Consider the following 27,444-nt stretch of genomic DNA (forward strand, 5'->3'; position numbering starts at 1 on the left):
TTTGTTGTTCTTTTCACATTCTCTCATTCACACTCTGCTTCTGATTCACTCGGCCTCTGCCGAGTTTTTATTTTTGTGTGCGGGTGCTGCCTCTGCCTCTACAGCGAGTCTGCAGTATGTGCTAAAGGAGCGTGTTGGTGTGAGAAGTGTTGTAGATCTAGATGACAGATAAAGAAAAAATTTAAAATTTGACAAAGCACCGCTAAAGTACAGATGCAGTACTAAGTGCCGGTTATAAAAGTTGTGACGCGTAAGAAGCGTCTCACACTTCCCTTCTCGTTTATTTTATAAACAAACACAAAACAGTGTACCTAGAGGCATTCTCTTTGGTCATACTGGGTACAGAGCCAAATATATGGCACTTTCTGTCGCAAGGAAATTTTGAGCATCTGAGTACTGGGTTTATGGAAGAATATTTTTTGAAGAATCTTCTAAAACTGGTATTTTTTTGTTAATGCTTTTTTTCAGAGGTAGCGGTTTGTTTTTTCACATAACTGAAGTATTTTAGATCTTGTTGTAAAGAACATTGCCATTCTGAAAGGCCCGAGCGTCTTTTCCCCGAAAAAGTACCGTAAACGAAACTTGAAATGGAATTGTTTTCTAGTAGAGCACCGTTGATAAAGTAAAGTAATAAAACCAATGCCAGACTGATCAATTTTAATTCATAAAGTATTGGCTTTTTATTCAATGATAAGAACTTAATGGCGTTGGAAAAGATGGCTCTCAGCCATACGCTACACACATATTCAGATAGATCATTTATACTAAAATAAGCCTGTCGACAAGGTTCACTTAGGACTATTGTTACTACCATACGTTGGTGGGCGTTATCGGGGGTAGATGATTACCACATCGAGGGAAGTTTGGAGGCACAGGAGGCAGATCATTAAGAGTACCAATTTGAAAGACCAAGTTCATGCCAATTACAATGTGATATTGGAAATGACAATGAAAAAGCCAGAAACCGGGATTGTCTGCTCGAAAACGCAATACAGCATATCCATTATTTGGTACCGCAACTGTATCCTTTAAAGAGGGTTTCTGATATTGCCTTTCAAGCATACCGCGTTGATCTAAGTCTAGTGCATGCTTTAAGTTCATTCGCTTGATGTTTGCGTCAGGTGAACGTCCAAGGCCTATTACATAAAATGACGTACCGTGCAAATGAAATGGATGGCTAATATTTATCTGTTGAACTTCATCGACCAGAACCACCTCGACAATTGCATTAAGTGGTATATCGATCTTGTGAGTACATTGACAGTTTTCTCCACAGTCGGATGGTCGATTATCCCCGTTGCAGTAGTACTCCTCAGGTATGTCGTTGTACTGTGAAAGCATTGGCGATGGTGGCGATACATACGAAACCTCATCGATTAGCGATACGAGATGATCCGCGTCAGAAGCGACTATAAAATTAAATTGGTCAGTGCGGATGCCATTATTGGTGCTGTTCATTTCTGGTTATAAGACAGTTTTATTACATACCGACCAGCTGTTTAGTTTTTAAAATAAATTATTGGTCATTATTGGTGCTGTTCATTTCTGGTTATAAGACAGTTTTATTACATACCGACCAGCTGTTTAGTTTTTAAAATAAATACAGACAGATCTAGTTTTTAGGTACATATCTACATAATCAGGCGAGAGGCTCAGTGTTTTCACTAAATATTTAATTTCTTTTCTATTGTGCATTATTATTTCGGACTAAGAGCAACTTAAGCTAAGGCGAACAGTTAATAAATACATACACACGTAATGTAGGATTAAAAAGTAAAAGCACAGAGTATACTATGGTGAATATTAGCTACATTCATCTGCTATTTCAGTACCAAGTTACGGGTGGTACATGGTCTCCGCACGTGGGAAATCGAGGTGGTACTGGCGGTAGGTCAGCTTGCGTGCCGATATGGAAGATCAAATTCATGCCAATGACGATGTGAAAAAGGAAATGACAATGGAAAAGCCAATAGCCTGGGTTATCAGCTCGAAACCGCATAACAACATATCCGTTATTGGGCACAGCTATCGTGTCCTTAAGTGGAGGCTTCGAGAAATCTCGCTCAAGCATTCCCATTCGGTCCAACTCGAGAGCATGTTTTAGGTTGATTTTCTTTATTGACTTATCCGGAGAGCGGCCTAGTCCTACGACATAGAAGGCAGTGCCATGTAAATGGAAGGGGTGGCTCAGATTAACCTGTTGCACTTCATCGACCAAAACTACTTCGACGATCGCTCCGAGAGGTATATCGACCATGTGCGTGCATTCGCAGTTGGGTCCACAGTTGGGAGGCCGATTGTCGCCGTTGCAGAAATATTCTGATGGTACATCATCAATTTGTGAAAGAGGGGGTGCCGGCGGTGATATGTACGAAATTTCATCGACCAGAGATGTCAGATGATCACCACTAGGCACAACTGTGAGAAACGGTGAGAGTTGATGGTTTTGTTTTTGGTTAATACCCATTTAAGCGTATATATAGCGTTATTTAAAAAAATCAAAGTTAGGTAAGTGTGTATATGAAAATAAACATATTAGTCACGGAAGTTAGTCGTTCGACAAGAATATAAATTAGGAAACGTACATACATACCTAAGAATCTGTTGTATGTATTTGGTATGAAGAGAGTTTTTGGTTCATATACAAAAAATCTGAAAGGTAAAAAGATTTTCACATCTGGCCTCTCGACTAAAACGCCCCTATCGACCTTTTTTGCATTTTTTAAGTTTGAAACGCAAATTGCATCTTGCCGTTTACGATCACAAACAGCATCAAGTGGGTTGAGAATCTGTGAATATGAAACATTGTTGAAATATATAACCATATATATCCATGTCTTAATACATTTCATATTTATTTCAAATATGAACATTAATTGTCATGCTAGAAATATGTATAATAGGTAAGAACTTAATTTGATTATACTTTTTACTATATTATAGTTACCTATAATATACATAAATTCAAATGAATACTTACGACAAGATCAGTTTCTGAGACAACCAAGCAAGCTATCACAGGTTGCGAGTAGAAAAGTTTTCAAATGGACAAGGTTTTTAAAATAAATCCTACAATGCGTTTAATGAAACAAGTCCGATATTGATTTTAAACCTGTTCTAGCTTTAGATGAAATACCCCTCTCGAACGACACATATACAATCTTAATTGCATGTCAAAACTGGGCCAAGGGCTTAAAATTTATAAGAACTGATTCGTAATAGTGAGATTTCAATGCAATAATTTAAAATTTCTTCACAATTTCTGCCTTTGATCTTACAAAGGGGGAGCCCAAATGTTCGTTGAAAAAAAAAATATAAAGTTAAATATTTTCTTGAACAGCATACTCGTAAGCCCTTTATTCACTTCAATAAATACTTGCCCGGTACTCGAAGAGTAAATAGGGTATATTGTATTTGTGAGGAATTATGGATGTACAGCTGTGAAAAAAATAATAGCGCCACCGCCACAAGCAATTTTAAAATAGTTGCCCCATTCACATTTTTCACTTTAAGGAAACTTTAAGCACATTTTTAGAAAGGGAAAACTCTTAAAAATCTGGGAACAACAACAAAATCATTTTTTTTTTTGAAGACTTTTAAGTTATTTAAGGAATTTTAGTGAAACTCGTCAAATTAAGCGAAACAAATAAAAGCAGAACAACAAGTAACGAATTTGTTAGTTAACACTTTTGAACTATTTATTCCAAATCTATATTCAGTGTCCTATTTTGGCAAAACCAGCTGTGCAGCGTCTTGGAATGGAATCCACTAAGTCCAAGCATCGCTTTTGGGGAGCTTAGGACTAGGACTCTTAAATTTGTTCTCAAAGTGATCCTACAGTGGTTGGCTTAAAAGCAGCAACTGCCTTCTGGATGACTGTGCAGGCCACTCTAACACGTTCAGTGTTGGCCCCGAACCATTCCTTTTCGTTCATGCTGGGGTTATTTACTGGTTTAAAGACCAATACTAGCGGCATTTCATATTTTGCAAACGGTAGCATTACAGTCTCCATGATATCCACGCACACGTGCTTATCCTTGATAGTTTTTATTCAATATTTTGAACCTACTCCATAGATAGAGAAGCAGGCCCATACCATTAAATTAAACCTTTTATTTTTAATGGTTTTCTTTGGTGTACTGGTGTTTCTTGGACGTCTTAAGTATGATCGAGATCCCTTTTCAGTAAATAAAACCCTTTTTACTCATCTGACATTAAAATTTTCCTCCATTATAGGGATGTCCCATTGGCATGCTCCCTTGCAAACATCATGTGCTTAGTAATATGTCTGGCAGTTAAAAGTGCGAGCTTTTTTGGGCAGCAGGCTTTTAGGATATGTTGGGTAAGATGTATCCAAACTTTCTAGCCAGTCGCTTTTATTTTAAGCGTTTTTTTAAGCTGGATAGCATGCTTTAAGGGAATCTTCTTGCTCTCAAGAACCAGTCTTTTGACCTGAAAAGGGGTCATATATCGTTTTCATCCACGTGTTTCAAACTTTTCTTCATAGTTTAACACGTTTTCAATTATTTTAATGAAGCTTTCTACCAATTGACCAAATTATCTGTAAGTTTTTACGTCCAATATAAATTTCTTCCTAAGGTCACGCTTCTCCGCATTTCAGAGCTTCCCACGTCTTATTTTAATGATTATTATTAGCTTTTATGATAGAAAAAATTACATATTAGTCTAAACTAATACGTAGTTAATACAAAGTCAATTCCGCAAAATTACGGATATTCACTTAAAATAGTGCCAATGGTGCTATTCTTTTTTCGCCATATTTGTGGTATTTTTTCTTAAGGCTAAAAAAAAAAGACAGAAATTTGAAGAGAGGCAACATTTTTTTTTGTAAATGGGGAATACTACACCTTATGAATGAGACGCTTATACCTGTCACAATTTTTATACCCGGTACTCAGTACCTTAACGGTTTTTTTCCAAATTTTACATTTTACATTTTTTTCTACATCTGTCATCTCCATCTACCCACTACTCACGCCAACACGCACTCTTAGCAAGCCGCCCTCCCCTAGAGCCACCCACTGCTCGAATTAGAGTAAGAATGCGAGAATGTGCAAAAAACAAGAAAACGCTGTTGGTCGCTGTGGGCGCAGCCACTGCAATAAATTCTGGCTATAATAATGATCCGATCTGATCCCTATTCGATGATCTGAAAGATCCTTGCCTACGGATTTGCATTTTTAGTTTTCTTTATCATCGAAATTGTGGATACAGCAGATTTTCGCACTTTAAGGGGCCGGTGCGAAATTTTGAAAAGCACTTGTACCAATTTTGAACGAGAAGGGACGTGTGAGACGCTTCTTACGCGTCACAACTTTTATACCCGGCACTCAGGACATCTAGATGTAGAAGACATCGCCAACCACTAGATATCGTTCACATAACAGAACACGTTGTAAAAAGCCTACTAAATAAAATGCATCAACAAAATTGGAGGCACAAGCCGAGTGAAGCAGAAGCAGAGAGTGAATGAGAGAATGTAAAAAGAACAACAAAAGCTGGTGGACAGGGTGGGTTTAGCCACTGAAAATAAATTTCTTCATTCTGGCTATAATAATGATCCGATCGTATCCCAATTTGGTGATAGAAATGGCCATTCCGTACGGAATGGCGTTTTTAGTTTTCTTGTATCTTCAAAATTGTAGATTGGGGAGGTTTTTGCCCTTTTGCGGGGGCGGGCTCATATTTTAAATACACTGGTTTCAGTGTGAGCATACAGCAGTCTGGAGCCAAAATTTGGTGGCTCTAGCTCCTATAGTCTCTGAGAACTAGCCGACAATCAAGACGGACAGACGGACATATTTTCTTCATCTGTCATCTACATCTACAACACTTCTCACACCAACACGCTCCTTTAGCTCGCTCCCCTTCCCTAGACCCACACACTGCAGACTCGCGATAGAGGCAGCGCCCGAACACACACAAAAAAAAATATAAGCTGCGGTACGGGGTGGGTTAAAAGTCGTCAGTGGCAGAGGCAGAGTGAAGCAGAAGCAGAGTGTGAATGAGGGAATGTGAAAAAGACAACAAAAGCTGCGGGACAGGGTGGGTTTAGCCATTGCAAAATAATTTCTTCATTCTGGCTATAATAATGACACAATCTGACCTTAATTCGTAAAAAATTTGGTGGCTCTAGCTCTTATAGTCTCTGAGAACTAAATAAAATATACACATAGACGTAATTATTTGATGTCAAAAACTGACAGCTCACGCAAAGGCAACTTAACCAAAATCACTAAAACCGCGATTAAAAGATATGGAGACGAAAAATTATTTAAATGCGATCCGCAGACTAACCTAATATGCAACAAAAATTTCAAAACATTTCTCCGCTTAGGAGAAGCTCCGTATCACGAGAATTTTATATATATAAGATACATTTAACCGTATGATTTTTTCAAATGTTCACTTTATATTTTTTCAACAACTGTCATCTACATCTCATCTTCAATGAGCAAGTTGTTGATGAGCTTCCAGAGGGGGTGGAGATAGCTACTGCAAACAAATTTCTTCATTCTTGCTATAATAATGCTCCAATCTGACCTTAATTCGGAACAGCGTGTTGTTCCACAAAATTGTGGATGCCACATATTTTCGTCCTTTTTGGGGACGGCTGATATTTTATATCACAGCAGTTTGAATGCACAATGTGTAGCTTTTAGAGTCTCTAAGATCAGACATGGCAATATCGACTCGGCTGTTGAAGCTGATCTAGAATATATATATGTATATATTATGGGGTCGGAAACGGTTCCTTCTGTATATATATAAACAAACTGTATACAAATAAAATATAACCTATTTATTCTTCTTGTAATAACTAAGAAATATCTAGGCTGCGATCTAATCTCTGAGTTTAATGAAGAAAAGTGTATATTGGTCTAATATGGGTCCAAGGGCCTCGAGATATTCAAGGAAATAGATTTGTTTCATTCTGGCTAAAAAATGGATCCGATCTGAATCAGACTCGGCACACTGATATTGTTACTCGTTATGATACAGCGTCCTTTTGTCATTCGTGGAGGCGGATGGAGGTAACCTTTCGATATAACTTTGTAAAAGTGTCTGGTTGCTAAATTTGGTTGTTCTACCTCTTATAGTCCCTTGTAACTACGGACAGACAGACATGGACTCGGCTACTGATGCTGATCAAGAATTGTTATGTTAAAGTAGTCGAGTCCATGTCTGTATATATATACAAATACATATAGTACTAGTACATATAGTACTAGTATACAAAAACGCCAACGTCTCGGGTGTCAGGCTGTCCAATAAAATGGTAGCCTAACCTAAATCTTTTAGTTGATCCCCAATTCGACTATATATTTGACCCGTTAAAAATATTTAACATGTACTTTATCAGTAAACCCATACATTTAAGCTTAGAATTTCTAGTTTTCTAACTGTTGCCATGGAGTACATTGAGTGACATATGTGTACATATATATGTATGTGTATGTGTGCAATATGTGGACGTGTTCCTAGGAGTTCTATAAGTACAAGTTTAAGCGTTATAGATATTTTATTTATATAAACATTGTATATACATTAAAAATTAATAGCATTATTGTTTAATTTATATGTATACATATGTATATAAATACAACTTATATAGACGAAATATTTTGAATGTAAAACGATATTATTTCATTTTTCATCAAATGCTTTTACAGGTGTTGAACGATTAGGCACCAGCAGGTAAGGTATATGGTATATATATGCGAGCTTAATACAGGCGTGTGTATGTATATACCTATACCTATATATATGTATATGTACATCTTTTAACAAGGGAATTAACTAAAAATTGAAAAAGCTACTAGTTTATAATATAGTGAACACGGTTTGATCTGCAGAAATTAATTAAATAATTCGGATGCTTGCAGTCATTTCAAACATACAGGGGAATACAAAATGTACACAATTATGAACATGTGTAGTAGGTGGTGCATGTGCAGATTGAGAGCGTATTATGCACATTACTATGCCATGCGCTGAAGTGAAGTTTATTGAATAGGTATAGACATCTTTCGCTGGACACGGTAATGTATATAAAAAAATATTTTAAACATATGTGCATGGGTATATGAACATATGTATGTACACGAATGAATCAGTTCACCTGGGTGTGTTTGTGAGGAGAAACAGTCAAAATTGTATCGAATGTTGTCATTATCATACAATTGGAAGCTGGCAGTGCTTTTCTTTAGGATACAGTTATAAGTATATACATATGTACATCTATACGTGTATCTACATTCATATACACGTAAAAATATTTACGGAAATTGTGTACACACTATACAATCAGTAGGTGTCGTCTTTTCTTTAAATTTATATGCCTCATTTTTTAAGTCGTGTTTCAATTAAATGAGCATCCGCATTAAACTTGGTCTGTTCGTGTGCTACTGTCATTTCCATTGCTGGCACTGCCATTGCCTAATTTATGGGTATGGGTGGGGTGTGATCGCCACATGTAGGAAAACCGGGAGGCACGGGTGGCAGATCAGCGTTAGTGCCGACCTGCAAAATTAAATTCATACCAATAACGATGTGGAAGAGAAAATGACAGTGAAAAAGCCAGAAGCCTGAAGAAGAGAACGCTGCATTAGCCTTTATTGCATTAAATGTATACTATGTCTAAATAACTTACCGGGATTATCGGCCCTGAAGCGGAGCACGACATAGCCATTGTTTGGCACCGCAATCGTATCCTTAGTTGGTGGCAAATTATACTGTCTGTGCAAAAGTCCCCGTCTGTCTAAGTCTAAAGCATGCTTTAGATTAATTTTCTTTACTGATGAATCAGGCGATCGACCAATACCAATAACACTGAACCCGTACCCGTGCAAATGGAATGGATGGGACAGGTTTGGTTGTTGCACTACAAATATATATCTATGACAAAACAATTCTCAAAGATTTTATTGGTGCTGCTTACCTTCGTCCACCAAAACAACTTCCACAATAGCATTAAGAGGTATATCGATCTTATGAGTGCACATGCAATTCGGTCCACAGTCGGCTGGTCGATTGTCGCCGTTACAGAATTGTTCGGGGTTAATGTCACTGTACTGCGATGTGAGTGGCGCTGGTGCAGAAAGATAGGATATTTCGTCGATAAGCGAAATAACATGATCTCCCGTGGGTGCCACTGCAATATATTTAATTAAAATTTCATTTTTTGTAGCTCTTAAACAGCTTACCCAGAAATCTGTTATATGTGTTTGGCTGGAAAAGATCCTCTGCACGGTATACAAAGAATCGGAACGGCAGGAAAATCTTCACGTCTGGCTTCTCTGCCAAAATTCCGCGATCTATTTCAAGAGCGTTTTTCAATTGACTCACACATATGGCATCGTTCCGTTGACGGTTGCATTGAGCATCCAGGGGATTCATGACCTTTTTTGTCGTATTTTTCGTTTGTCAAGATTTACCATTATTTGTGTCGTTTTTTATTTACAGGTGCATAAGAAAACGATTAAGTCGATTTGAAAGTGTCGGTATTTTACACATTTGAGATTTTGAAAAAAGAATATAGAAAGAGATTACATAGATATATATAATTATACATTTTACTTTAAGTGCGCTTTAACTTTAATTGTTTTTAAGAATTGTTGTCGCCACGCTGTACTGACTAAAGTTAGGGACATTTATTTTCTACTAATAATAGTAAAGAATGACGGTACACATACATATATGTATTAGATAACTTAGCCCGAAATGTCATTATTTTTAAAGAAATTAGCTGTCAACAATCAATTACCATGTATATGTATATATTGAACATATATTTTACAATTCTATACAATTCCATAGCCCGATTTACCCAAAAAACGACCTTAATTTACAAATTCAGTATAATTAAAATATGTTATTGGTACTTACCACACCCTGAGGTATTCCTACATCGTATGTTGGGGGAGCCGACGCAGGCTGATATGGACCACGGGCGTATCGTAGAATTGCAAGCTGTTGAGCACGACGAATGCCGCACTCACCAAGGCCACGTAATTGTATCCAATATGCTCCTACGGGCTGATCCGCAGTGATAACGAAATCGTATCGCTCGCCTAAAATAACAAGTTAGTGCAGAGAAAAGTTACACTACTCAACACCACTTTTCTGATAGATTTGCGGCTTTGAAATTTGTAATGCAATTTTTTCAGTTTCTAATACATGGACTATTCTATACTATCACCGCCTCTCGAGCAATTTATGTTGATGCTGATTATGTCTGAGCTACATAGCTAGTATTTTTGCTCACCTGAAGAATGGAATGTCACTCGGAATGGTCAGAAAAGTGAAAGGCACTTTGTATATTGATATGTACGAGTATACATATAAACATGTATTTATGTATGTAGTTATATGTATATGTATGTACATGATCAACCAGAAATTTGATCATTCATCGAATTCATACATATATCTTGACTAATTAAAATCCCACAAGGAAACGCGGACCTTACTTATCATTTTACAATGTACCTACATAAATGTACAAAAAGCTAGATGACGTGGAGACGCTTCTTACGAAGGGGGGCCAGCTTAGTGGTGATGTAGATGACAGATGTAGAAAAAGTGTAAAATGTAAAATTAAAAATTAGGTACAGATGTACCACTGAGTACCGGGTATAAAAGTTGTGACGCTCAAGAGACGTCTCACACGTCGTTTCTCGTTATGTTTTTACATATGCTATGTAAAAAAAAATTATATGCAAATGATTCATTATACAATCAATACAATAATACTCCATATAATGCAATTATAATAGACAATTTTTGTTAATATACATACATATGTATGAATATACGTTTAACGTACCTGAGAAGGAAATGATTGTGTTGACATCGACAGGATGAACAGGCTCACCGTCAGTCGCAATAACAGTCATGCCATGACCCTCTATTGTCACTTGGGCCGGACAGACAGAGGCAAACGCATTGATCATACGGAAACGGTAACGACGGCCGGGTGTAATCGTAAATATTTCGAGCGGGGTATTGGTCATGAAACCAGTGTTGGGGTCGCGGAACTGGCCCTTTCCATTAATCAGCATTGATTCAGGATCTTGACCTGTGTTGACGGCCAGACGGCCAGGATAGCGTTCTGCAGCATCCTCATGCAACCAGTCGCTTATAAGCATTATATGAGTGGTCAAATCGAAATCATATAGATGCGAGTTCGGGTCTCTAGAGGGGGGCTGACGGACAACAACGCTACCGTAAAGTCCATCCAGTTTCTGAAGACCTGTGTGGGCGTGCCAGAAGTGTGTCCCAGCATTTCCCGTCCACTGATAACGGAAAGTATTACCTTGCTGAATGGGACACTGGGTGACGAACGGTACACCATCATAGTATTGCGAACCTCGTTGCCATATGCCGTGCCAATGGATGGTCACTTCCATTCCTTCCATATGGTTCTCCACGTCAATAACAACCTTATCGTTTTCGCACACCTGAATGCTGGGTCCAGGTATCATGCGATTCGCTGTAAGTATTCCACGCTCAACGCCATCTGCTAAGACACATTGGCAGTGACTCCAAACAGTATTCGTTGCGTTTGGCGTGCATACCTGGCAAGCGCTGTATTAAATAATAGGAAACGAGAATGTGAGAAACTTTAGGATAATTAAGTGGTGAATATTTCGTTATGCAGATGGTTTTATGTTCTTGACGAGGTGGATACAATGACAGGATAAGAACAATTGGACCTCCTTAAAGTGATTCAAATAAATATTATTAAATAAACCATTGTCGCTATGTTCTTCTTGCAGTATTTAAACTTCGACAAAGACCTACCAAACCCAAACCATAACAGTTACTCGAAAGGAAAAGGGGTATTTTAGATTTGTGCGGATTTACATAAGTAAAACAGGAAACAAACGAAGTTTTTTGAGCCATAAAGTATACTTATGTACATACACATGAGTGTGTGTGTTATTATTTATGAAACTCAATACCCAAGTCGACATAGCCATGTCCGTTCCTCCCTCTTATTTTGTCATAATTATTTCTCATACTATGCAAATAGCCCAAACCAAATGTTGTGGTCAGATTTTTGTCATGAATATCACACGGCACTTGCGCAGAGCCGATAGGGCAGTTTCACAGTCGCAGGTGTGATGCGATTCACAATGTCAAGTCTGTTTCTTTCTGAACACATTCAAAACCAAATTAATAAATATGGGATTAAATGCAAATCAAATATCCACTACCATCAGAGCGATAAAGCTGTGAAAGTATAAAAAACGTCTAACCCTGAATCTGAATATCAAGAATCAAATATTTAAAAAATTAATCAGTACTCACGCGCCCAGGACGGTGTAGTATTCCAGTGTAAAGTGATAGTAACATATTCTTGGCGGCTCTCCTTCTCGGCAAGCCCGAGCACATTCGTCTGGCGCAGAAAGGGCAGGATTGCGTCGTAGTTCCGCAGTCGCACTTGTAGAGAAATCTAAGTGACGAAATGGAGACTTTGGATTGGGCTCAACTACGGTTCCGGTGATTTTGTTGACTGGATAACGTGCGGAGCTCGGCAGACTTCCGCGCGAGTTGAGATAGCCACTTCCAGCGGTCAGGGATGGGTTCCCGCTGGTAGCCCCTGACACAGGCACTCCAGACCCCAAACTATTGCTACTCAGAGGTACAGGGCGTGGATGACCCCCACTTAAAGAGGGGTGGGTCTGTACGAGGCCATGTGTTGCCGAATAGAAGGGCGATTCGAAGGGGGTCGAGCTGCTGGGTGTGGCCACGTGTTGCTGCCAGTAAGAGCCGGAGGGCGTGAGGTCCGATTGATTGTCTAAAAAGAATAAGCAAAACAAATTTCCGTTATGTAATAAAATTCATTTTTTTTTTTAATAATAATTCCGTATCTTGGGAAAACGTAATACGTTATCTTAGTTAAAGTTGGCTAACAGTTGAATCCAGTGGTGACAATAGTGTGATAGTATAGCAGTCTGGATGCAACACTGGGTTGCTCTAGTACTAATGGTCTCTAAGAACTAGGCTCTCAAAAATAGCTATGTATGTATATCAACTCGGCTAGTGATGCTGATCAAGAATACTTTATAGCAGGGCTCGGCACGGACCTATCCATTGTGCACGGGAAAGGCTCCGTCGCGGCGCTGCTGCTCACATACACGTGTATTATAGTGATTCGTACCAATACCAATCCATTGCAATGTTCCGTTTTGCGCGCGTCTTCGCACACAAACATTCATGCGTGCAGAGCACTGCTTCATAGATTCGGAAACGATTCCTTATGTGTGTATAGACGGACAGACAGACATGGCTCAATCGTCTCGGCTATTGATGCTGATCAAAAATATATGTACTTTATGGGGTTGGAAACGTTTTTTTCTGTGCGTTACATACAACCGTTATTCCCCACAAATAAAATATACCCTATTTACTCTTCGAGTACCGGGTATAGTAAAATCTTTCGAAGAAAAGTCAATTTCTATGCCATTGCTTTTCCAGAATATTTATCTAAATTTTTATTCAATTTTATAATAATTTGTTAGATTCGATTCTTTTATTTCCAATTAAATTGAGCTACTTATTATAAATTGTTTTTTTAAATTTATAAAGTGTTAACTTTAGTTCTTTAAAATCTTGTAAAAAAATTTACGAGATATGTATATATATTTATATTTATGTATTGTAGTGAGTTATTTAGTCCATGTGGTTAAATGGTTCAATTTTTCATTGGATACAAATAGAAAGTAAAAGCAATCGCGATTGGGAATCTCGAGTTTATTTCAATGTCGGATAAGCCAGGTGTACAATTTCAATATAGCAACGGCCATGTACTTTCAAATCTATTGTTGTCTGTCATGATTTAAATTTAAATGAATACATTTCATACACTTGAAAGGGTAGCATACTCACAATAAAGCAAAGGCCGGACCAAAAATTAAAATAAAAAACCTTTTGAAAGCTCCAGAGTGAAAGTTTATCAGGGAATTCATTTGTATTTCAGAAAAGACTTTGCCTTTAAATTAATTTTCCTCTGTCTCGTTTTATATTGAAATATACCAGGAATTATTTACATCTTCTAAATAGTTTTACTGCGAAATGAATTTAATCTGTATGGTCATGTAACGAGTATGAGTGTTGGGACTGCCTGGTTTGAATAAAGTATGTTATAACTTAAAATTTTCGCTATTCATTAGGGTTATAGCTATCAAGGTCATCTTACGTTGGCCGCGCCTTTGTAGCTTTTTGTGCTTGCTCAGTAAAAGCTCAAATGAACTTTCACTTTTTCTCTGCAAAGAATTGCTTAAAATATATTGTTATGGTATAATATGGCTGTACGCTGTCATCATTGTATTTATATGAATGTAAATATGAATGTAAATAAATATACATATGTAAATACATATACATACATACATAAGCATGTACAAGAGGCGAGCAAAAAACGTCTATATTGTTTCTTCTGGCGGATTTGCACGTGCTAGGAGTTGTGCATGCTAGCATGCCCCTTTGTTGCAGTTTAATCACTCGACAAACAACTTGAATGTTGAGAAACAGTTGCACACATTATTTTTGAGAGCTAAGATTGATACAATCACCATACTGTATTCCAGTTTTTTCCTTTCAGTTGGAATTAAAATGACTTCATTTATTTGAAACAGCCCACCGTTTTCAACTAAAAATACATCGCCTGACATATGGGAAAGTGTAACAAACAGCTGTAACAAAAGTGTAAGTATAACCTGAAAGGTCAAAAAAGCTATATGCTAATGCTATAAAGCTCTTGTTTTTCAAATGCTTTTTTAATGCTAAAGCTGTATACATACATACGTAAATGTACATACTCGTACATACATACATACTTACATATGTATGTACATACATATATAATAATTCTGCGTGCAGCAAAAAGATGGGGTTGTATAAAGAAACAGCCAACTTGCATAACATTTGAATATATGCATGTATATTTCTCAGATATTGGTTTGGTTAAAAAAACCAAGTGATTCGTACCGAATAAATACGAAAGATTCAAATCCGGATTTCAGCGAAAGTTTATGTAATAAATAAATGCAATAAATGTAGTCCATTAAAAAGTTCATAAAGTTTTACAAAAATATGATTCTTACTTTTTAAAAATTAAATTTAAGCATCCGTCTTGAATATAATTAAGAATTATAAATAAATATAAATTATAAATAAATAAATTAATTAATTGAATAATTTAATTAATTTAGATAAAAATATTGGTACAGAATTATTTGGAAATGTTTTTTTTTTTGTGCCAATTTATAAATTGAATATGAGAGATGATGTACAGAATGGAAATGGAAGAGTGATATTGTGAAATCTGCAGCAATAGTGGAGCACCAGCATAACCCACAGAATCGGTAAATAAGTGATCGAAAATAAAATGAAATTATTGCTGCTTCAAAAGCCAGCACAATGAGACCGTAACGATTTTCCCCAACAGTACGAGTCATCGTTGTGGTCGTCGTTTTTCTGTACATTTTAGTTTCCACTTATATTCTTAATAAAAAGAGTTTAAAAAAACAAAAATATATGTTACACATACAAGTATTTACGTAGTTATAAGCATAGGCCAAAACAGTAGCTCGAACTTCTAACTTGGATATAGCCATGCCTGTCTGTCCGTCGGTCTGTCTATTTGTCTGTCTGATGCCGTTTTCTTAGAGAATGTATGAGCTGGAGTCACCCAATTTTGTGTGAAATCTCAGTATCACACTCAATCAAGATTGTTTAAAAATTAAGACGGCGTGTCGCCCCACAAAAGGCGAAAATCTCGCATATCCACAATTTTTAAAATAAGAGAAAACTGCAGTTCTGTAGGTAAGTTCGCCCCCCTTCCCTAGAGCCGCACACTGCACAGTCATGGCAGGGGCAGAGGCGCGGCAATGGCAGAGGCTGCACACTGCAGAAGAAGAGTGTGAATGAGAGAATGTGAAAAAAACAACAAAAGTGGCTGCACGTGGTGGGTTTAGGAACTGCAAATTAATTTCTTCATTCTGGCTAGAATAATGTTCCCATCAATTCCCAATTTGGTGATCTGATAGATATGGTCATTCCCCACGGAATGGCGTTTTGAGTTTTAAATTATCTTCAAAATTGTAGGTTTGGGAGGTTTTCGCCCTTTTTCTGGGGCGGAAGGGGGCATGACTCATTTTTGAAATACACTGGTTTCAGTGTGAGCTTACAGCAGTCTGGAGCTCTTATAGTCTCTAAGAACTAGCCGACAAACAAGACGGACGGACGGACAGACAGACATGGCTCCATCGACTCAGCTATTGATGCTGATCAGGTAACGCTTCCTTCTGTGCGGTACATACAACCGTTATTTCACACAAATACAATATACCAATACCAAATATATACAATATAATAAACAACATGGCGCGTTAAATTTATTATTAGCGACAAACCGATCATAGCTTAATTTTTCAAGAAAATTTTTCAAAATGGATATCAAGACATGAACAGAGTACAGACCATTCATTTTTTTGCATTGAAAAATCTATACTAGACAGCCAAGCTTCTTATATGATATACTAACTTTGCCTCAACAACTAGAACATTAATACTTGTAACCATATGGTACATATGTACACTCCCAATCAGACGAATAAAAAGAACATAGATAGTACAATGATAGTAGAGCAAATTTATTTTTCCATTAATCAAGATTCTTTTCCTTATTCAAAAAATAAAGAATTCGACTTCTAAGTGAAAATGGTTTTTATTTTTGAATTATTTTGTGTAAATACCACAAAAATAAAGCCCGTTTAAACGATCACTCGAATAGACTCAATGATAATAAATATTTTTTGTATGATGTTTGGAGCCTAACTATTAATGTTTGTGGAAAACTTTTTTGAAATTGCTTGGTAATGTCCTTCAGGACATTAAAATTAACGAGATTTTAAAGGGTTTAATTAAAGCTCGCTGCAGGCCTGTCTGATGCAATTATTGAATGGTTTAACTTCTTCAAATTGCTGACATGAATCATATCCTTTACGTAAAAACTATCCCCATGCGATCCCTGCAAAGTTCTGAACAAGAGATAAAAAAAGTTCCTAATTAGGTGAAAATTTGAGTCTTTCATCCACTTCTACGCCAACTTACCGTTATATTTAGTGCGACTATCCTGGTGAAACTAGCCGTTTCATGTGACAAAAATGTTGCTGAATCTCACCAAAGGACTTTTAGAGTAGCATTCCTACTGATTTACTCAACATCGACGAAACAATTTGGGTGTAAATCGGGAGATGGTACCCAACACCATTATGGTCCTCTCAGGACTATTGTAACGAGTCAAAACGAGAAGGGGCGTGTGAGACGCTTCGTACGCGTCACATCTTTTATACCCGGCACTCAGGACGACATCTAGATGTAGAAGACATCGCCAACCACTAGATATCGTTCACATTACAGAACACGTAGTAAAAAGCCTACTAAATAAAATGCATACAAAAATTGGATCAGTTAATCGTATTTTCCAATTTATGAGATTTTTAAAACAGCAATAAAATTGGTACTTTTTCCCTGCACATTCTGTGCAATAATGACCGCTAGGTTTCACAGCTGATTTTTCGAAAGTGGCGCCATCTATGAAAATTTTTTGTACGCAACTTTGATGGTCACTCTTTTTCTAATACATAGCGTTAAAAACCGAGTCTTGGTTTTAACTTTTAAAAATTAGCTTTTGGCCACTGCTTCCGCAACTCCTCGCAACCAGTTCGGAATTAAAATCTCGAAATAAAAAGCCAAGTGCTGCTGGTTCGACCGATTCGGAATTCAAATCAATTTAATCTCTTCTTCTTTTCAATTTCGATATTCACCTATTAAATGCATGTTCTTCCTCTTTCTCTATCGTATTCACATATTACATGTATTTTCTATAGCTAGAAACTTCTGTGAGTACGTCGTAAATGCAACAATTCAATATCTTAATGCTACAAATTCATTTTACTTATACAAAATACTAATTGCCCCCGGCCATAAGCCCTTTGAGCTAATTTGGCGTAAACAGCCACCAAAACTGGTCATTGGGACAATAGTGCATCTGCACCTCAGCGGTGTTTTGTAAAATTTTAAAATTTTTTTTTCTTCATCTACAACACTTCTCACACCAATAGACCACTTATTGCAGACTCGCGGCAGAGGAAGAGGCAGCGACCGCACACAAAAAAAAAAAAAAACAAATATAAGCTCCGGGACGGGGTGGGTTAAAAGTCGGTAGAGGAAGAGTCATAGGGAAGGGCAGAGGCAGGGGCCGAGTGAAGCAGAAGCAGAGTGTGAATGAGAGAATGTAAAAAGAGCAACAAAAGCAGGGTTGGTTTAGCCACTGGAAATTAATTTCTTCACTGTGGCTATAATAATGATCCGATCGGATCCCAATTTGGTGATCTAATAGATATGGCATTTCCTACGGAATGGCGTTTTTAGTTTTCTTGTATCTTCAAAACTGTAGATTTGGGGGGTTTTCGCCCTTTTGCGGGGCGGAAGGGGGCGTGGCTCATTTTTGAAATACACTGGTTTCAGTGTGAGCATACAGCAGTCCGGAGCCAAAATTTGGTGGCTCTAGCTCTTATAGTCTCTGAGAACTAGCCGACAAACAAGACGGACAGACGGACAGACAGACATGGCTCTATCGATCAAGAATATATATACTTTATGGGGTCGGAAACGCTTCCTTCTGTGCGTTACATACAACCGTTATTCGCACAATTACAATATACCCTATTTACTCTTCGAGTACCGGGTATAATTAGTTAAACCATTTTAAAGCAAGCATTTACCTACTTTCAGAGGTTTTTATTGTTCTGATTGAGCCAATACAGAATATTTTTGAATTGTAATCTCTATACAATCCTTACACCCGGCCTACTGTAGCCATTAGTTGTTGATGGATGTACATATGTACATACAAACGTAAATCCGTTTCTTAAGAAGAAAGTTGGTTTCGCTAACGTAAGTAAATGTGTCGATATTAGGAGGTTTTGTAAGTACTCACATATGTAAATACACTCATATGTATGTACTTTTATATGTAAGAGTATGTAGTGTATACATATACATATTATAAATATGTATGTATGTACATAAGCATGCAGCCTTCTGTCAATTGCAAATGTTGTGGGGTAACAAGATCAGTCCACGTAGTAGACAAAGTAAATTGCGTTTAAGATTAGTTTTCCATTTGCTAAGGTTCGTTGGTCGTAGAGTCTGGTTTGTTAGTTTGTGGTCGGTTTTATATTAGTTTATTGCTAAAATGTTTTGGCTAGTATGAGTGACTGAAACAGCACTACTGGTTTCTCGTTTCTTGTCGGATTTAGCTTCAGCGTCAACGAGTTTTTCTGCTCCATTTCGTTGAGCTTACACAAACCTTGTTGCATACATACAAAAGCGAATATGCATTTGTATATAGAAATGTTCATATAACTGTACATGCATTACCGATACAGATGCAGTGTCGACTAGTTTGCTCCATAATGCCGTCTCTTTTTGTAGGTTATTTTGACTGATTTGGACCGCCATTTATTTGACACAAATTATTTCTGCATAGTATTCACATGACAAACATACATAGCTGTCACAACAAATCAAATTTCTTGAAAGGAGAAACCCACGCTACAAACAATTGAAACCCACTCAGTAACCTCCATAGAATAAGGAAACTGACTGCAGTACAAATTATATTAAAAAAATGCCTTTTTCTCACATTTTTCCAAGTAAGTTTGGTATTTTTGGCAATTTTGACTTGTCTTTTTCTCTTTCATCATCAAACAATTAGCTAACCATTTGAAAGATTGAGACCTTGTTCGTTGCTAATCAAGATGGTTAGTCCCGTGCCTGTATACAAATTACATACATACATATACGTATGTACATATGTCTATGGATTAATATTTCTGTGTGTGTACATATATGTACATAAAGGTATTTAAAAATCAAATAAATTGTGGTTTGAATCCACTATAAATTCAGACAAAAATTTGCGTGGTTTTGACCCAGATTTTCTGTTTTATTTATTTTGTATCAATTTTGTATCATTTTATATCAATTTGCAAATCAGTGTGATTTTCTTTAAATTTTGATTTATGGGCATGAGTATATGTACACTTTTTATGACAAAATTACTTCCATTCTCTTCTTCTGAATTTTGAATGTGAACCTGCATTTAGTAAAACAAAAGCATTCATCAATACATGAATATGTACATATGTATGGATGTATGGATGTTTGTATGCATATGAATTAGAATAATATTCCACTCTACTTATGCAAATATTCGCCGACTTAAAAAAGTACACATAGAAATTTTTGAGTTTAAGTGGCCAAGCCTTCTCTCTATCTCGTTTTAAAGCTGAACCATTTTAGACCCGTTATGGACCGGTTTGAAACTTGAGCGAATCTATAAGGCATTTTTTTTTACTTAGTGCATATTATTTACGTCATTTATATTGGAAAAGTAATATACATATGTATATTTCCAATTGATTGAGACTATGGCTATTAAATAGCATGGAGTATCTAGTACATCCCATAGTACTAGAGTCCTAGATAGTAGATGTAACACCAGTTTTATAAGGGTTATAATGTTTTAACACTGATTTGGATTAATTAGTGTGTTGCCTGTTGATATGTATGGCCGATTCTAAAATAACGTCCAATAGATGCAATATGAAGTTACATATCGAATATTAAACACTTGGGATGAATTATTTTTTAGTTTTAAAAATATCCAAAATTTTCAAGATATCGTTATATTTGTCAGTTGCGTTATAGGGAACATGTGCATACATACCAGTCTCACACCCCTAATCAACAAATTGAGACAACACGTTGAACAGGTTTGTTGCTGAATTTAAATTTATCTTATGTGTACATAAATATGCATACATACATATATAGACTTTATATAAGCATCTGTATATTTGATTGTTTAAAAATCATACATAACCACACATTAAAGTACCAACGACGTTTTTACTAAGCGCGAAAAATTCCCAAATACTATTTTCAAATAAATAATACAAATGGATGTATAGGAAAATGAGAGTGTTTTTCAATCGATTTTTGTTTTATTATTTTTTTAAATTATTAATTGCGTTTGGTTGTTTGTTTGTTTTTTCGTCAAAGCTAAAATGTCACATTTGGCTGCCACAATTGCACCAAAGACAATATCATATTAATTATTATGCATGTATATATGTATGTATGTATGAATATACATATATAATATTATATAATTATTGTATTGTCTTTGGTTGCACTAGCATGCATGCACATATGTACATTTGTATGTATGTATTTGGGGTGTGGTAGCACAGACAACACCACAACAATGTCACAGACATCGCGAAATGACGTACAGTAATACTCACATAGTGCAGTTGCTGCTTGTATTGTCATTTTGATAGTGTAAACTTATAAAAGCTATTCCTAAGTCAAATGAAATCCAAGAAGCTTGCACTTCCTACTGAAGCTTTGTTATTACATTTTAAGTAGTCCTGAATAATCCATTAATTTTTTCGTTTATTTGATCTTAATCGGAGGCTATGAAATTTTTAAAAATATATTCCAATACACCATTTCCGGCATTGAACTGTGCGCATAATTTAAATAATCATGCATTTGTACATTTGTATACCTGTGTTTACTTCCCAAATTAATTTCAATGCAATCCATTTACTGTTATTAGTAAATATTAAAAAAATTCCCTAGTTGAGCTACAACGGATGCAGGCTTGCCTCAAAATTGTTGATAATTACCGGGTCTCTCTGGTTTCTATTTTTTTCTAAGCTTCGGACAATTTATTTTTTGTTAAAGCCTTAGACTTTTACTATACAAGAGGTACAATATATTTATATGTATGTGTGTCTTATATGAACACATGTGAATGTAGCTTGTCCTGTTCCTAAAAAAAATGCAGGTCACCTTTCTTTAAGGATAAATGAATTTTAAATATGGAATACAAATAATAATTTAATCAGTTTGATCCAACCTTATATCTTATGGTGCATTGGCTAGAGCATACCAGCTTCGGCCTGGAAAAGCCCTCATTTGGACTGTGTTTTGTAACTGGGTACCGGTTATCTTGTACTCAAGCACTCTCAATTGTAGCATTCTTTGAATTTGAATTTATTGCCTTAGTGAACGTAAACTTGCTACTGTGGTTTAACTGTAAATTTGTACATACTCTGATATATATGTACTTACTCACATAAATATACATGTGTACATAATGCCTGCTACAAAGTTTGTAACCTGCATCAACTCTTGGCTTTTCACAGTTTCTTTGTGTACGTGTGTTGTGTAGCGTGATAACTTGTTATGCTCGTTGTAGAGTAGTTTGTGCATATCCGTTTGAATATTTTACATACAAGACGCTATTTCTTGCCATCAAAAAATGAAAGTACTCATGGACTAGGCCGGACCATTATGTTTTCTTTTGAGTGCGAACCCATTTGTTAAAAAATTTAATTACATTTTCTTGATATGGTGGGTTTACGCGTGCGACTCTTTTCGTCCAAATTACTAAAACAGGGCCAAATAGATAGTTACGTTTCTTAAAACTAAGTCTGCGTTGGGCTTAATAACGAAAAGCACATACATATTAATATCTGACTTTCAAAAAAAAAGTTAGGTGCTAGGAGAAAGTGAAATGAAATTTTGTTTTCTGTTTTACCTTTAACACGTTGCTTTGGCTGCAAACTGGCGACGCGCACCGCCTCAACATCAGGAAAATCCAAATATATGGTCATTAACGAGAAAAGAGTAATAACCTGCTGAAATCCTTTGCGCTTCATCTTCAGCGGTATGGGTTAAATTTTCACAACAAAGTATGCAATTATTATTTCTTTCTTTCACTTGGAGCTTTAGCCACGTCCCAATAACACAATTTTTTCTTAGTATCTTTTATGTGAAGCAGGAAGCAGGCGCAGTTAACAATGAGACAAGATTTTTCCTTATATACTAAGTGAAAGATACTCCAGCTAAGTCAAGTACCACGTTACGAAGTACGCACAACGCGATTAACCACCAAACTGAAGCAGTAGCTCCGAACGTATGACTATATAAAATCTTTCAAACGTAAAAGTCAATGCAAACCAAGCTTACTAACGAATAGGGGAAAGGCATGGCTGTGTGAATCATTCCAAGGCATGGCTCAAAGAGCGCAAGAAATTGCAGCAGCCAACTTGATCATGATCTCAGAGTAAGTCGTTCAGCTCAGAGCTGCCACAGCTCACAAAAGCTTCGTAAAGCACGAATGGAGAAATACAATTATAAAAAAAGACAACGTAGTCAGCTTTTTTATTTTTGCGTCTGAAGTCAAAATTAGAGAGTGTTTTGGATTTAATTCCAATAAGTATGTATACAATCATACATATGTATGTACATGCACAAATAGGTGTACATAAATTTTTAATATACATACCTATATATCTTATCAAAAATCATGTGTATATTTCATTAGTTCGGACCATAATTAGCAAATGTATACAAAATATAAGTACCTGGTTCTGGTGTGAGCGTCTGTCCGTCCACATGAGCGCTTAGTACTCAGAGACCATAGGAGATCGGGCATCCAAATTATGCATCCAGTGTTACACGAGTATTTCAAAATTCACCCCGAACCCTTCCACCCACACAAAGGGCAAAAATCTGCTGTATCCACAATTTTGAAAATAAAAGAAAACTAAAAATGCCATTCCGTACAGAATGACCATTTCTATCTGGCCTCCGAATTGAGATTAGATTGGATCATTATAATAGCCAGATGGAAAAAATTAATTTGCAGATTCTACCCCCACCCCCTCCAGCAGCTTTGGTTATTTTTGCACATTCACTAATTCCACACTCTGCTTCGTGTAGTGTGCGGCTCTACAAAGGGGGGCGAGATAACAAAGCCTTTTGTCATGAGAATTTATGTAGATGACAGATGTAGAAAAAATTTAAAATGTCAAATGTAAAATTCGGGAAAAATAAGGTATTTACTGACGTACTACTTAAGTTGTGACGTGTAAGAAGAGTCCTACACGATCCTAATCGTTTTTATATGGTTTTTGGATTTAAAGATTTCGATTTTTCGTGCATTGCAAAAATACATATGTACATAACGTTTTCATGTATGTATGTAGATAAACATAAATCGTTGAGCCTCTGGCAGGCTTCTAAATCAACAAGAAACTTAAATAATGAAAAAGTAATCGAATCCAATACGTATTTATTTATGAAAAATTTGTGAAAAAGCGAATATATCGTTGGTAACCACATCTCCATTAATTTTTATGTTTACCCCACCACGGCCCTTTGAAAAAAGATTCGCAGGACACGAACACTCGATAGATAACACTACTAGACAAAATCGAACTTTTTTCCGCTTCGAAGCAAACCGACTTTTCCTGATAGACTGAGGCCTTTAGATTTTTTTTTTTAAGAATTCTGGTTTTTTTGCCTAGCAGAGTTTTTTTTCAGACTTTTTAGAGTCTGTCGAAGTTTTTGGTTAAGTTATGTGAAAAAAAACGTTAAAACAAATTTCCAATTTTTTTAATTCTTAAAAAAAAATGCTTCGTTAAAAAAAAACACAATTATCAAATCAATCCTACGCGCCATACCTTTCAGAAAAAATTAATCTGGAACGAATCAGCAAAATCGTGTAGGGTAGTGAAATTTACAAACATTTTATATTTTTGAACAAAAACATTTTAAAACGAAAATTGACGTGTGAGACGCTTCTTACGCGTCACAGCTTTCATACTCAGTACCACATCGCACCTTAGCGGTGTTGTCAAATTTGAACTTTTTTCTTCATCTGTCATCTATATCTACAACACTTCTCACACTAACACGCTCCTTCAGCTTGCCGGGCTTCCCTAGACCCACACACTGCAGACTCGCGGCAGAGGCAGAGGCCTAAGCAGAGTGTGAATGAGAGAATGTGAAAAAAAACAAATAAACGCTGTGGGACAGGGTGGGTTTAGCCACTGCAAATTAATTTCTTCATTGTGGCCATAATAATGATCCAATCGGATCCCAATTTGGTGATCTGATAGATATGGTCATTCCCTACGGAATGGCGTTTTTGGTTTTCTTTTATCTTCAAAATTGTTTTTGTAGCTGTTCGCCCTTTTGCGGGGGCGGGCCTCATTTTTTAAATACACTGGTTTCAGTGTGAGCATACAGCAGTCTGGAGCCAAAATTTGGTGGCTCTAGCTCTTATAGTCTCTGAGAACTAGCCGACAAACAAAAGCATTATTGTATTATGGCTGAATGCTTACACTGTTACGCCCCTTATGCCACCGTAAAGGGAGAAAATCTGTGGTATCCACAATTTTTAGGATAAGAGAAAAGAACCGTTCTGTAGAGATGGCCATATCTTTCAGATCCTTGAATTAGGATCAGATCTGATCATTATTATAGCCAGAATGACGCAATTAATGTCCAGTGGCACCCCCCCAAACCCTTCCAAAAGCTGTGTTTATTTATGCTCGCGCACTCTGCCTCGTAAAGTTTATGGTCCAGGAGGAGGGGGCGAGCTAAAACGGCGTGTTGACGTGAGAAATTATGTAGATTTAAATAACACATGTAAAAAAAATTTAAAATTTGCAATTAAAAAAAAAACGAGAAGGGTCGTGTGACACACTTCTTACGCGTCAAAACTTGTATACCCGGCACTCAGTACTACACCTGCACCTTAGCGGTGTTTTGTAAATTTTAACATTTTTTTTCATCTGTCATCTACATCTACATACAACACTTCTCACACCAATACACTCCTATATCTCGCTGCAAAGGCAGCGCCCGCACACAAAAAAAACGAGAATTGACGTGTGAGACGCTTCTTACGCGTCACAACTTTTATACCCGGATCTCAGTACTACATCTGCACCTAAGCGGTGTTTTGTAAAATTGTAAATGTTTTCTTCAACTGTCATCTACATCTACAACACTTCTCACACCAACACGCACACACTGCAGAAAAAAGTCGGCAGAGGCAGTGCAAGGGGGAGGGCAGATGCAGAGGCCGAAGCCGCTGACTACACGAAGCAGAGTGTGAAAGAGAGAATGTAAAAAGAACAACAAAATCTGCGGGACAGGGTGGGTTTAGCCACTGAAAATTACTGGCTATAATAATGATCCGATCGTATCCCAATTTGGTGATCTGATAGATATGGCCATTCCCTACGGAATGGCGTTTTTAGTTTTCTCTTATCTTCAAAATTGTAGATTTGGGAGGTTTTCACCCTTTTGCGGGGGCGAAAGGGGGCGTGGCTCATTTTTGAAATACACTGGTTTCAGTGTGAGCATACAGCAGTCTGGAGCCAAAAGTTGGTGGCTCTATCTCTTATAGTCTCTGAGAACTAACCGTCAAACAAGGACAGACAGACATGGCTCTATCGACTCGTCTATTGATGCTGATCAAGAATATATATACTTTATGGGGTCGGAAACGTTTCCTTCTGCGCGTTACATACAACCGTTATTCCCCACAGATACAATATACCCTATTTACTCTTCGAGTACCGGGTATAAAAAGATCTTCCCTTCTCAGATCATAAAAGAATAATTAAATCGATCTATTCGTTTCAAATTTTTTTTTTTTTTTTTTTTTTTCTCTCTCTTTATATTTACAATCTGTTTTTAAACAATAAGTAAATTGTATAATTAATATTCAATTAACAGAAATAGCAGTTTTCCAATGAGCCCTGCTATTATATATAACATCTTTTCAGTTTGTTGGATTTTTCTATCAGGGATATCGAGAATGTGGTATCTTTTCAGTCTTCTTACTGTTAGGCTATTGTCTAATAGACTTAAGGCTAAATTATTTTCGTGGTTGTGGAGTCTGTCGATGTATTTCTTACTAGTTTTCTTTATTTCTNGCAAAATTTGGTGGCTCTAGCTTTTATAGTCTCTGAGATTCAGGTGCTCAACAAGACGGACGGACAGACGGACGGACAGACGGACAGACAGACAGGGCTCAATCGACTCGGCTATTGATGGTGATCAAGAATATATACACTTTATGGGGTCGGAAACGATTCCTTCTGTGTGTTACATACATTAACTTTGTGCACAAATACAATATACCCTATTTACTCTTCGAGTACCGGGTATAAAAAGATCTTCCCTTCTCAGATCATAAAAGAATAATTAAATCGATCTATTCGTTTCAAATTTTTTTTTTTTTTTTTTTTTTTTTCTCTCTCTTTATATTTACAATCTGTTTTTAAACAATAAGTAAATTGTATAATTAATATTCAATTAACAGAAATAGCAGTTTTCCAATGAGCCCTGCTATTATATATAACATCTTTTCAGTTTGTTGGATTTTTCTATCACGGATATCGAGAATGTGGTATCTTTTCAGTCTTCTTACTGTTAGGCTATTGTCTAATAGACTTAAGGCTAAAT

At 36.7% G+C, this 27,444-nt stretch overlaps 1 protein-coding gene and 1 long non-coding RNA gene across 5 annotated transcripts; both read right to left on the reverse strand.

The window, feature by feature from the left end:
- Positions 1 to 648: 648 nt before the first annotated feature.
- Positions 649 to 23,095, reverse strand: LOC117591787 (laccase-2). Of its 4 annotated transcripts, XM_034285225.1 has the most exons (8): positions 22,715 to 23,087; positions 12,337 to 12,826; positions 10,850 to 11,610; positions 9,910 to 10,094; positions 9,228 to 9,423; positions 8,963 to 9,175; positions 8,675 to 8,905; positions 7,609 to 8,609 (listed from the first exon to the last, which is right to left on the reverse strand). In XM_034285225.1, the coding sequence occupies exons 1-8, from the start codon at positions 22,833 to 22,835 to the stop codon at positions 8,461 to 8,463; spliced, it is 2,346 nt and encodes a 781-aa protein (XP_034141116.1). In that variant the 5' UTR covers positions 22,836 to 23,087; the 3' UTR covers positions 7,609 to 8,460. The 4 variants fall into 4 exon arrangements, with proteins under 4 accessions (XP_034141031.1, XP_034141283.1, XP_034141196.1 ...); XM_034285140.1 differs by lacking the exons at positions 7,609 to 8,609; positions 8,675 to 8,905; positions 8,963 to 9,175; positions 9,228 to 9,423 and adding exons at positions 649 to 1,409; positions 2,594 to 2,789 and having other exon boundaries at positions 22,715 to 23,095; XM_034285392.1 differs by lacking the exons at positions 7,609 to 8,609; positions 8,675 to 8,905; positions 8,963 to 9,175 and adding an exon at positions 649 to 1,409 and having other exon boundaries at positions 22,715 to 23,093.
- On the reverse strand, positions 13,739 to 14,274 carry LOC117592179. The gene is made up of 2 exons (XR_004574508.1): positions 13,918 to 14,274; positions 13,739 to 13,857 (listed from the first exon to the last, which is right to left on the reverse strand). It is a non-coding gene; the product is annotated as an uncharacterized LOC117592179 (long non-coding RNA).
- Positions 23,096 to 27,444: the final 4,349 nt, after the last annotated feature.

This window comes from Drosophila guanche, unplaced genomic scaffold, assembly GCF_900245975.1.
Source record: "Drosophila guanche unplaced genomic scaffold, DGUA_6, whole genome shotgun sequence".
In the NCBI taxonomy this organism is placed as follows: domain Eukaryota; kingdom Metazoa; phylum Arthropoda; class Insecta; order Diptera; family Drosophilidae; genus Drosophila; species Drosophila guanche.

What these genes read in the sequence shown, in the direction of transcription:
- LOC117591787 (XM_034285140.1), bottom strand. Translation starts at nt 22,835, where the DNA reads ATGAAGCGCAAAGGATTTCAGCAGGTTATTACTCTTTTCTCGTTAATG. An exon ending in CACAATCATTTCCTTCTCAG is followed by an intron (nt 10,095 to 10,849) that starts GTACGTTAAACG and finishes TTGTTATTTTAG; the next exon opens with GCGAGCGATACGATTTCGTT. An exon ending in TACATACAACAGATTCTTAG is followed by an intron (nt 1,410 to 2,593) that starts GTATGTATGTAC and finishes TTAATTTTATAG; the next exon opens with TCGCTTCTGACGCGGATCAT.